Raw genomic sequence first — 12,839 nt, 5'->3', positions numbered from 1 at the left:
TGCCTAGGAAGTATGAGGCCCTGAGTTCAAAGCCCAGTTCTGATAAACAATGGGTATTTTGTAGCAGAATAACTGCATTTATTCCCCCTGTGTTATTTATCAATTAAAGATAACTAGTCATGCACTAGTGGTATAGCCCTGTAATTCTACTCTGGAGGATGAGATCTGGGGATCATTTTGAAGCAGGGAAGTCCTAAGACAGTTAGTTGCTAAAATGCTGCAAAGTTCAGGGACAGCACTTGGGCCCTGAGTTCAGGTACTAGGAACAGCATGCTCGTGCACCTGCACACACACACACCCCATGATATTGCTACTTATGCCATCCCTTAGGATATATATGGTACTGGATTATTTTCCCAGTTGTGGTATTTTATTATTATTTTTTATTACTGTTTGTTTTTCCTTGTAACCTGTGACAAGTATTTGCAGTATGGCTGAGTAAGACTTAAAAATGAGATTCATGCTCTTATCAGTATAATCACAGATTGATAAAGAAGTAGGTGTGGGGATACTGTAATTGCAGCACTCAGATTGAGATAGAAGGATCCTGAGTTCAAGGCCAGTGCTACATAGAGAAACTCTGGCTTAAAGAAACTAAAGAGAAAAAAGTTGGTGAGAAAATGTTTGAAATGGCTTAAGCTGGCAGTGGATCTTAGAAGTAGTACTAGGAAATTAAGAAGTGAGCTGTGTCACTGGTGTCTGTTGCTAGCCAGGATTGATAGAGTAGTAACAAAAGATTGCAACAAAAGGTGATTTGGGTACATTGTAGGATTATATTTCTTCAATATAGTTGTAATACAGTGGGTTTATTAAAATAGAAGTTCCTAGGCTCTCTCTAAAGACATATAATTATTACCTAAGTGTGAGATTTAGTACTCTACATTTTAGCTACAGTGTTCCAAGCTTGTCTTAAACACAGTAATGTTTGACAACAGCCACCATGAGTCTTGCCTACTGCTCCTCGTCTTGTGTAGACAACAATCACTATTTTTAATGTCTATCTTTAAGATAGACTTGAGTGAGACTCTATGAAACAGTTTGGTCATAGTCATAGAATTCTAGAGCCTGCATAAAGGTGCCCTTAAGAAGTCATGCTAGCTCAACAGTCTTAACATTATGAAGGCGAAAACAGAGCCCAAATGAGTGTCCAAGTGGTTTTTACAGCTCTTCAATTCATAATGAATAAGGTACTTGCTAGAAGCTCTGTTAATATTTTCTGTGCTATGTATGTTTAGGTGTTAGTTTTAATCCCGTTTGATAATTTTTGCCTTTTAATTGTAATTGTTGAGACCAGTAGCACTCAATATACTTCTTGATCAGATTTAAATCTCTTACTGTGCTATTTTTCTGTCTGTTGTCTCATCTCTTCTTTCCTCTCTTTTTCTTTTTTCTTTTGGTTGAATATTTATGGCCTTTATTGATTTATTTTTATGTCTTTGGTGGTGTAAAAAAATAGTGGCTGCTTTAGAGTTTATTTGTGTGTGTGTGTGTGTGTGTGTGTGTAACAGTCTACTTTTGTATAATGTGTATCTTCATATCGTGTAAGGAATTTACAAGGGTATAGGTTAACCTTTGCTGCTTTGTGGTGATTATCATTTTCCTACTACATATGTTATGAATTCTAAATACATATTCTCAAAACAGTATTACTATAGTTAATTCTGTTTTTAAAAGATTCAAAAAATAAGAAAACCCACATTTGCCCACATTCTTGACATTTCTAACATTATTTGTTGCTTAAAAAATTTTTTTTTTATTCTAAAGGTGATATAGAGAGGGGTTACAGTTACAAAGATCAGGTAGTGAGTACATTTTTGAGACAGTGCCAACCGCCCCTTTCCCTCACTTTCTCCCAGTTTTTCTAAAACGATTCCCATTTGGTACAATTTTCCTTTTTGGGGGTGGAGGGTACTTTAATTAATTACTTTAACAAATTAATATTTGTTCTAGCACGTTTATGTTGTTCCAGATGTCAGTTTTTGCATATCTTAAGAAAAGCCTTTTCTTTATCTTTGTATCTGAAAGATACCAGATTTTAAAAGTAGTAGGTAGGTTGACTAAAGTTGTTGTACTATTTGCTGTTTGGTATTGGTTTGATATTGAGTCTGATCTTATTCGTATGTTTGTTCTCTGTGAAAGCTGAGTTTTTCTGGGGTGAATCATTTTTATTACTAGCTCATTGAACTGGTATATTTTTCTGGCTCATGAGATTTACTGAATCATTTGATCAATAATAGTTTTCACCAAGTTTGGAAGCATTTTGTTTATTATTTCTTTGATTACCTCTCCTTCCTTCCCTCCTCCTTTCATGTCAGTCCTGAGCTAGCTTAAGGCTAGTGCTCTACCACTTGACTTACTTCTGATGATTTGCTGGTTAATTGGAGATGAGTCTCAGACTTTTTTTTTCCCTGTCTGGCTTCAAACCTTGAACCTCAGCTTGCCTTCTAAGTAGCTAGGATTATAGGCATGAGCCACAGATGCCCTGCTTCTTCAATATTTCTTATATTTTTCTTGAAGTTGTCCTTTCAGTTAAATAGTGCTCTGTCTCAATCTATATTTTTGTTTTGTTTAGGATATTTTTCCTCATGTTGTATCTTTAGGATCACTGATATTTTCTTCTGTATTTCTAATTTGCTCTTGATCTCAAGCCATGTGGTATTTTTCATCTCATTATTTTTAGGTGTTTTTGATTTTAGTGTTTTTATGGTTTGTACTCAGATTTCCATACTTTGTAGGCAAATGTTCTACTACTTGGACCATGCCTCACCCCCCCCCTTTTTTTTTGTGCTGGTTCCGGGGCTTGAATTTAGGGTCTGGGTGCTGATCCTTAGCTTTTTTTTTTGGTGGGGGGTAGAGGGTTTCAGTCGTGGGGCTTGAACTCTTGGCCTAGGTGCTGTCCCTCAGCTCTTCAGCTCAAGGCTAGTGCTCTACCACTTGAGCCACAGAGTCATTTCGGTTTTCTGGTGATTTATTGGAGATAAAGAGTCTCACAGGGACTTTCCTGCCCAGGCTGGCTTTGAACCATGATCCTCAGATCTCAGCCTTCTGAGTAGCTAGGATTACAGGTGTGAGTCACTGGTGTCCGACTGATCCTGAGCTTTTTGATTAAGAGTATTGCTCTACCACTTGAGCCACAGCTTACTTTTTGTTTTTTTGGTGGCTAATTGGAGATAAGAGTCTTGGAGACGTTTCTTCCAGTGCTAACTGTGAACCTTGGTTCTTGTATCTCAGCCTCCTGAGTAACTAGGATTACAGGAATGAGCCATAAGCTATTTTCTTTAAAAACTAGGGCTGGGTAGGTGGCTCAGTGGTAGAGTGCTTGCCTAGCATGCATGAGGCCCTGGGTTCATTCCTCAGCATCACATAAGCAGAAAAAGCCAGAAGTGAGGCTGTGGCTCAAGTGGTAGAGCGCTAAAGCTGAAGAGCTGAGGGACAGCGCCCAGGCCCAGAGTTTCAGGCCCCTCGACCCAACCAAAAAAAAAAAAAAAAAAAAAACCAAAACAACTAGATCAATTATAACAATGAGATGTACAAGACACCATGTTGAAAACGAGCTTTAGAGTTGGGTTGGGGGGGGCAGGGAGAAGTTGGAGGGGTGGGTAGGGAAGGGATAGTAGGGGAAAAAAATTTAAAAAAAACTAGCTCAATTAAAGATTTCAAAATATGTTTTGTGTTTCTTCTTATTGTGTCCATGTTTTCTTGAACATTCCATTGTCTTTCTTTTCATTATCTTATCTAATTCATCTCTATTACTTCCAGATCTGTTTCTTTTGAAATTTTTTCTACATTATTTCTCTTTCCTGCTTTTGGCATGCCTAGACTTTTTAAAAATTGAATCCTAGATATTATGCCTTTTACTTTATTGAGTGCCAAATATTTTTGCATTCATTTTGGTACTCTTGAATGTTATTCTGAGACACAGAAAGAAAACAGTCTGGTCATTTTGTAGCTTGCCTGATGCCTTGTTAGTCTTATGCTGCATAAGACTATTAGACTAATTATTAGACTAATCCAAGGACACACTTCTTGAAGTACTTGGTCTTGCCCCTTGTATTACAGACTTACTGTGTTTTCTTCTTTTATTGTGAACAGTGGAGAAATAATCTATTCCTGATCCTTTGTGATCATCAGGGTTCTGTTCACCTGATCTTTTCAGATAACCTGCTCTGGATTCTCACATTTATGTTGTTCTAATACTCACCTAAAGAGGCAAAGAAAGGGACCCTATGTGGTGAGAGATAAAGTGGTTCATGCCTATAATCCCAGCACTCAGGATTTAAAGCAGGAGGCTTGAGAGTTTGAGACTAGACTGGGCTAAATAGCAAGACCTTGTTTTAAAAGACCAAAAAAGAAGGGGACCTTGTATAACCTAGTGAAGCTTTTCCTTTCTAAATTGTTCCTCTCTGTTTTTCTACCCTGCAAGTTTTCAGTATTGGATTCCTGGCTTCTGCTAGACTGTGTGGGGATCTCTCTTTTCAGGCAGTCAGCTAGGGCAGTATAATGGTGCATCATCTTACTGTTTTCTCTGTCAGGGACCATTGCCCTGTGCTGCCTTTTGTCCAGTGTCTGAAACCATTATTTATTGTTTGTGGTCTTTTTTTTCCCAACCCTTTTATTTTTTGATTCTTAAGGTATGAAGGTAAATTTGCCCCTTCATAGATCACCTTTGTCAGAAATGGAATTTTTTTATTCAGAACTATTTTAGCAAGTTCAAATATTTAAAAGTAATTGCATTGAATTTTTTGTAGGATTTCTGATAGTGGTGTTTGGCATAAAAATATTGTCTTAATACCTGTTTAGCCCAAGATTGGCTTTTGCCACTCATTTACTTTAAAAATAAGCATTTTTTAAATAGCTAAGCAATAGCATTGGAAATTTGACCAGGAAATGGCTTTTTTTTTTTCTGTTACTCATATAACAGCACTTGGGAGCAGTTTGTTATGTGTTGTTTTTCTCCTAAGGAAAATGGATGACAAAGATAAAATCTTATTTTGAGTGAAGAACAGCTTATTTAAAAAATAAAGTGCTTACTTTGTGCCAGGCAGTATTCCTGGAGATAAAGCAGTGTATTAAGTGAAAATTCAACCCAGATCTTAATGTGGGTTACTAGACTACTGACTTTTGAGTTAGTGACATATGCTGATTGGGAAAAGTCAGTCAGAAATGCAGACTATGAATAAGAAAAATGTGCATTTAGAGGAAAGCCTGGAATAGTATTTACATCTGCCCATTTGTCTTAGCTCTAGGCTCCTTTTCCCCTGATGTTATGAGTTTTCTATCAATTTTCTATCAGTTGCCTCTGTTTATTTCTAGAACCTCAATTTATACTTATTTGTCTGTTTCAAATATTTCTCCTCTTTTAGATATTGGGAACAAAATGTTCCTTATGGCTGTATGTGGCTCAGTGAGTGAATCTAATGGATTCCCACACAGCTGCAAGCTGGAAATAGTATAAAACAAACGTTGGAAACCTTATTTTATATGTAGTATTTTCTCTTACATTTTTCTTGACCTCTTCAGTAAATATGATTTGGCTTCTTGAGTTTCATACCATGGAAAATTGCCTTTGCTAGTAACCAAGATGCTACTTACCATGGCACAGGAGTCCAAATTCAGGAGCAATCTTTTGATCTTCCTAGCCTTCATAAGCAATAGATGCTGTTCAGTCATACCTTCCAACTCTGTTTGCTTACTCCCTTTGAAATCATGATCTCCTGGTTAGGTTCTATCTATTTTTTCTTGGTCTTCTCTTCCTCCTCCTCCACCTCAGGCAGGTTCCTGGACTTTTATAGTTTGTACATGGTTCCATCATTTTTAAATAGATTGTTTTTTCTACAGAGGTTTTGTTCTAAGGCAGAAGCATTAGTCATTAGTTTCTTAAACATCTAGCCTAGTACTTGGCATAAGTATATTTAATAAATGCAAATACTAGTAATTTTCAGCTTTCTTCTAGTAAGTGAAGTGAGAAACTATAATTTCATTTGTTTTCTCTTCTACATTGAGTTTCTGTAGCCTTTGGCTTTTGTGCTTCTTAGAGGCCAGTGATAACACATTTGTAGCAAGAGGAAAGTGTCCTTCAACCTTTCCTGGTAGCCAGATTGATCTTGATTCTTCTGTAGTTGTTGCAACTTTCCAGAAACATTTATGCTGCTTTCAACAGGCAAGGAATGCTTTTTAGCTTCAGAGTGTTATAAGGAGTATTTCTGGTGTCTCTGATAGTTGGTGTGGATGACTACAGCTCAGAGTCTGATGTGATTATTATACCTTCAGCCCTGGACTTCATCTCACAAGATGAAATGTTGACGCCGCTGGGAAGATTGGACAAGTATGCTGCAAGTGAGAACGTATTTAACAGGTATTGGTATATTCTTTTCACTAATGTGAAAGTGGGGGATATTCATTTCAATAGAGAGAACATTATCAACTTAAAGTAGGTACTAATGAATATACATTTTATTATTAATCACAACATGACCTTATTGCAGATACTTACTCCTTGATCCTAGTAAGTATACACTTACTCTGCTTTTTTGGCAAGCGAAAACCTCTGCCTTTATTGCTGTTGGGCACAATTTTGGTATTAGTGTAATTTGCTTATTAGCAAGTGGAATAGTGTCCTTTAATGAGAAGATATTGTACACCTTCCGTGTGTCCAGAGCCCAGCATGCTTCTTAGAAGTGCTTTTCTCTCCATCTGTAGTCTACTGGCCACTGTATCAGACTAAAGGTTTTTGGTTTTTTTCCCTTAAGTTTTGTCAGATTTTTTGAGATGTTATATAAAACTCCTACTAGTGAAGATAACATGAATATAGCCATATGGCAGTGGCTTATGCCTGCAATCCTAGCTACTCAGGAAGCTGAGATCTGAGATTGGCAGTTCAAAGCCAGCCTGGTCAGGAAAGACCATGAAACTCTTATCTCCAATTAACCACCAGAAACCAGAAGCACTGTTGAGCACTGTTGCTCAAGTGGTAGACTGCTTGCCTTGAGCTGAAGAGCTCAGGGACAGCACCCAAGCCCAGAGTTCAAGCCCCATGACCGACCCTCCCCCCTCCCCAAATGAATATATTTCCCAATATTAGGATAATTGAGGAAAAATTGAAATGAATCATCAGTGATTTTAAGATTTGCCATATCTTATTAAGATAATAATATTTTGATAATACGCATTCTCATTAATCAAGTTAATACTAGCATTTTGCCACTTAGAAAGTTACAGGTTTAATATGAAAAATTGTCCTTAAAAACAATATGGGGAAGTGGCACTGTGGCTCAAGCGGTAGAGCACTTGCGTTGAGCTGAAGAGTGCAGGGACACACACGCCCAAGCCCAGAGGTCAAGCCCCACGACGACAAAAAAAAACAAAAACTTGTTAAACAGAAATTAGCCGGGCACTCAGTGGCTCACGCCTGTAATCCTAGCTACTCAAGAGGCTGAGATCTGAGGATCGCGGTTCAAAGCCAGCCCGGCAGGAAAGTCCGAAAGACTCTTAACTCCAATAAACCACTTGAAAAACGAAGTAGTGCTGTGGCTCAAGCGGTAGAGCACTAGCCTTGAGCTGAAGAGCTGAGGGACAGTGCCTAAGCCCAGAGTTCAAGCCCCACAACAGACCCAAACAAAACAAAACAAAACCCAACAACAATATGGATAAACTGGGCACTGGTGGCCCACGCCTGTAATCCTAGCTACTCAGGAGGCTGAGCTCCAAGGATCATGGTTCAAAGCCAGCCTGGGCAGCAAAGTCTGTGAGACTCTTTTCTCCAACAAACCACCAGAAAACCAGAAGTGGCGCTGTGGCTCAAGTGGTAGAGTGCTAGCCCTGAGCTGAATTTGTGAGGGACAGCACCCAGGCACAGAGTTCAAGGCCCACGGCTGACAAAAAAGACAAAAAAAATTAATAATGTAGATGCTGAACTGTAAAAAATACTTGCGACAGGATATAATCTAATTAACCTTTTTCTGTGTAGACAAATGGTGGCCCGGAGTTTGCTGGATACATTGAGGGAAGTCTGTGATGATGAAAGAGACTGTATTGCAGTTTTGGAAAGAATTAGCAGATTAGCTGATGATTCAGGTACGTTTATGTAGAGAAAGTGAATTTATTCCTTCTGGGAATATGTCTTTTACCAAATTTGTGATGTTTGTTTTGTACTAGTACTAGAGCCTCACAACTCTTGTTTAACTGGCGTTCTCCCACTTGAGCCACAGCTTTACTTCGGTTTTTTTGATGGTTAATTGGAGATGAGAGTCTCATGTACTTTTCTGTCAAGGCTGGCTTTTTGAATAGCAGTCCTTAGGTCTTAGTCTCCTGTAAGCTAGGATCATAGGTTTGAGTCACCACTGCTTGCTACAAATTTGTGTTTTAAAATTAATGGAAAAATTAGTGTAATAGCAAATTTCTTTAAAATATTTTCTAAGGGCCAGTCATAGTAACATCTGCCTGTAAGCCCAATACTAGTGATGCTGATGCAAAAGGATTGGAAATTTGAGGCCAGCTTGGGCTACAGAGGTAGACCCTATATGAAAAAAATTTAATAATTATTAAACCCACTAATAACAGAAAAAAGAGAATCGTTACTAAAATCCAGTTTATTGTAAGCCCATTTGGCAGAAAATTCACCCTAAAATGAATCTAAGAACATTGTTTTGTATCACTTACGTTAATATTTTAGGTTAATTAAATTTTAAAATAATTTAGAAAAAGTAAAGAGATAGAAAAAAATATATAAATATGGTAAATATAACATTCTCTTGGTATGCTTGATTTGCAAAATGAATGAATCAGTCACTTATAAAAAAGAAAACTGGTTTATTAAGGTAGGATTATCTCTTTAAAAAATAAACTTTTATTTGAAAATTAAAATACAGTAATGTTTTTTGTTTGTTTTTGCTTTTTGTTGGTTGTGGGGCTTGAACTCAGGGCCTTGGTATTTTCCCTGAGCTATTTTCTGCTCAAGGCTAGCACTCTACCATTTTGAACCACAGCTCCACTTCCCATTTTTTGGTGGATAAGAGGAGTCTCACAAACTTTCCTGCTTCGGCTGGCTTAGATCTCAGCCTCCTGGGTAGCTAGGATTACAGGTGTGACCTACTAGCCACCCTGGCTCTTAAGCCTATTTTTATTCTTGATTCTATACAAAACCCAAAATAAACTTCAAGATCTCTTTTTTTTAAAGACATTATTTAAATATATTTTTAATCTCTGACAAACTTTCTGGTATGTCATCAAGTCTCATCTTTTAATTTTTAGGTGAACTTATGGTATGTGAGTCTTCTCATGGGAATATGTTAATTTTTATGCAAAAATGCTTAAAATTCCTTAACAGTATAAAGAACATAATTAAGTTTATCAATAATCCACCTTTGTGTACAGAATTCTTGTATATCCTTATTCTAGGATGGTTTTAGGAGAGTCTCATCAAGTACAGTTTTGTTTTTTTTTTTGTTATCCTAAAAAGTTTAATTTTAGGGGCTGGGGGTTTAGCCCAGCGGAAGGGCGCCTGCCCGGCGCGCGCAAGGCCCTGGGTTCGGTCCTCAGCCCTGGAAAAAAAAACAAACAAACTTTAATTTTATTGCCGTTTTTAGACAGTTGACTGTTTCAACATGGCAGCCCCTTTTCATCACCTGGGACAAATTTGCTGAATTTCTAAGCTCTAGAATGAAGCAGTGGAGGACTAGATTATATTGTGTTGTGCTAAAGATTATGAGCTATACTGAAAAAGATGAATGGAAGGTTGCACTAATAGATATAATGATGAGCTTCTGAAATACAAGACACTATTCCAGACCTGACTCTGAGAAGAGCCAAAATGACCCTGAGATTTCTTTTCTTTTTTTTTTTTTTTTTTTTGTCGGTCGTGGGGCTTGAACTCTGGGCCTGGGTGCTGTCCCTCAGCTCTTCAGCTCAAGGTGAGCACTCTACCACTTGAGCTACAGCGCCACTTCCGGTTTTCTGGTGGTTTATTGGAGATAAGAGTCTCACAGTCTCTCCTGCCCGGGCTGGCTTTGAACCGCCATCCTCAGATCTCAGCCTCCTGAGTAGCTAGGATTACAGGGGTGAGCCACCAGCGCCCGGCACCCTGAGATTTCTGAATGGGTTAATCTGACTGTAATGTCTAATTAGAATAGATGACTTTCGTAGGAATCTAGATGTTAATACTTTTAATATTATTCCATTTTTTTCTTACTATTGAGAAATTTGCAAGTCTAATTTTGTGTTTTTGTATAGATTATCTTTTTTCTTCTTCCTGGTTTAAAGTCCCTTTTCCTTGCTGTTCTACCATTTCATTGTGTTCTTAGGTTCACACTTACTCTACTCAGGATTTACTCTATTTCTTGAATTTGAGGATTCTTATCTTTCTATCAAGATAAGGGTTATATTTTGAATTTCTTCCATTTTAAAAGCTGTTTCAAAGTCTAACCTGCTATCTGTCTGACTATTGAATGTTTTATTGCTGTTATCTCTATTTTTATTTTCAGGAATTTTAGGTGCTTTGTTTTCAGATCTTGTTTTTCTGACCTATTGTTTTATTCAGTTACTTTTCTTTTATTATATCTTTAATATAATGTTCAAAAGGAGTAAAATCTCCACAGATTATTTATAGTAGGTGAAGTGTGCTAAGTGTTCTAATCCTTTTTTTTTTATGTCCAACCTTTCTGTTCCTGAGGGATCATTTTCTTGTCTGTTTCCAAGTGTGAGTTCATTAGTGCACTTTGTAGAATTTTTGGTACTTGGGTTTAGAGCCTGGCTCAAGTGGTGGAGTTGCCTGCCTAGCAATTACAAGGCAAGGCCTTGAGTTTAGACCCCAAGTACTGAAAAAGAAAAAGAAAAAGAAACAGTATCCATTGCAAGAAACTACTAGGTATTAAATGCATACTGTGAGTGATAGAGGCTAGTATTGGAAGTAATTTGCTCCTTTCATTCACTGTAGACCTGTTAATCTTGTGAAAAGTACTGCATGGTTAAAAAGTAACATTGTAAGTCTTTTCTGTGCTGAGGATGAAATTCCAAAGCCTTCTAAATAGTCTCAAACCAGCTAAAGATGTGCTTAACTCTGAGCAAATGTGCGTTCTCATTGTTCTTATCTTAATAGAACCAACTGTGAGAGCAGAACTGATGGAACAAGTGCCTCATATCGCACTATTTTGTCAAGAAAACCGGCCTTCAATACCATATGCTTTTTCCAAATACTTACTACCTATTGTGGTTAGATATCTTGCAGATCAGAACAATCAGGTAAGATTTCCATTTACTTGTTCTTAAAAAGAATTTTAAGTAGCATAATGTATGTACAATGGCCTAGCCTGATTGAACCTTCTTGAATATTTTTTTGGTGTAACTTTAGTATTCTCTTTTTCAAAAATGACAAGTCATGCTAGATATGTTGATTGTCTTTAATGGCATTTATAAATGACCTAGTAAACTGTATTCTCTCACTTGGCACCATGCTAAGCACCCCTCAGAAAGTTATTTTGTGGGACATCTTTACAAAGATAGCTTTGTGTTCCACTTCATCTATTAGAACACTACAAGCTTTTGTATTTGTAGTAGTTGAATAAAATAGCCACAACATTTATTTATCAGTTATGTATTTGAGTTGAGAAGTCTTCAAACAAAGTAATATACTTTGTTTATGCTTTGTTTATACTGTTGTTTGTTTTTTCCCCTAGGTGAGGAAAACAAGTCAGGCAGCTTTGCTGGCTCTGCTGGAGCAGGAGCTGATTGAGCGATTTGATGTAGAGACCAAAGTATGCCCCGTCCTCATAGAGCTGACTGCCCCAGATAGTAATGATGATGTGAAAACAGAAGCTGTGGCTGTGAGTAGAATGGCATTTCTCCTCTTAGACAAAACTTGACTGATACAAAGTGCTCTTCAGCTGTTAGGCTGGCTTTTCTCCTTTATCATAGATCTATTAAAGTAGCCATAAATTTTTAAATAAACAGGAATGGGGGGGATATAAAGACCTCCAAGAGAAAAAGTGTTTTCACATGCTTAAGACAGACGTAACTATAAATCTTTATTATGCCAGGATGAAAAATAAGATGGTTATTACCAGTGCATTTAAATTAAAAACAGTAGCTATATTGAAGGAAGAAACATTTGAGCAGTTGCTATTGAGCACTTTTCTAGACATTTTATAAGGACCGTGGAAATGGAAAAAGCAATACTTCCTACTTGGGTATTAAATCATATTCGTAGTACCACGTATGTTACATGATGCTTTCTTCAATAAAGTCAAGTGTTTTAGTAAGTTTTTGAGTTTTTCTTGATGTGACTAGCAAATATTCTTATTATTTGAAATAATAGGACATGTGTTAGAATTTAGTAATATATGTTGTGGTTCATGTTGATGGTTCCTGAGTTATAGTACAATAGAAAAGTGATTAATTTCAAAGTTTATTGAAATCTATTTTGTTAGTGTTTTCTTCTTTTTTGTGTGTCTCTGTTGAGACACAATTGAACCACAAGTTTATACATCTTCTAAATTACAAAAGGTAGAAATACATTAGATGATTACTCTAGTTTCTTTCCCTTGAACAATTTCTTTACTTGATTATTTTTTCTTTTAGATACCCAGTTATCAGTCAGTAATAAAATTAGATGCTTTTTTCTCTTTTTTTTTTTTTGTTGGTCACGGGCCTTGAACTCTGGGCCTGGGTGCTGTCCCTGAGCTCTTTAGCTCAAGGCTAGCACTCTACCACTTGAGCCACAGCACTGCTTCCTCTTTTATAGAAATGAAATTTATATTACAGAAATAATCATTTTAAAGTGAACAGAGAGCGACATTTATCACATCACTTCTACTAAGTTCAAAACATTTGTAATTTAAAATTTGAGC

At 37.0% G+C, this 12,839-nt stretch overlaps 1 protein-coding gene across 3 annotated transcripts in view; it reads left to right on the top strand.

Moving 5' to 3' along the window:
- Ppp4r1 (protein phosphatase 4 regulatory subunit 1) overlaps window positions 1–12,839 on the top strand; it is a 67,973-nt gene that overhangs the window by 14,424 nt on the left and 40,710 nt on the right. For 2 of the 3 annotated variants that reach the window (XM_042683679.1, XM_042683678.1), the window contains exons 3-6: window positions 6,271–6,355; window positions 7,967–8,073; window positions 11,093–11,235; window positions 11,670–11,816. In XM_042683679.1, the coding sequence (XP_042539613.1) occupies window positions 6,297–6,355; window positions 7,967–8,073; window positions 11,093–11,235; window positions 11,670–11,816 (456 nt within the window). In that variant the 5' untranslated portion in view covers window positions 6,271–6,296. Of the gene's footprint in view, window positions 1–6,219; window positions 6,356–7,966; window positions 8,074–11,092; window positions 11,236–11,669; window positions 11,817–12,839 lie in introns of all 3 variants that reach the window. The other variant, XM_042683677.1, reaches the window with a different exon arrangement.

The sequence above is a fragment of the Dipodomys spectabilis genome, unplaced genomic scaffold, assembly GCF_019054845.1.
Source record: "Dipodomys spectabilis isolate Male_0828 unplaced genomic scaffold, ASM1905484v1 ptg000083l, whole genome shotgun sequence".
Classification (NCBI taxonomy): Eukaryota; Metazoa; Chordata; class Mammalia; order Rodentia; family Heteromyidae; genus Dipodomys; species Dipodomys spectabilis.
Note: the sequence above shows the minus strand (reverse complement) of the source record. Positions and strands in the feature narration are given on the sequence as shown.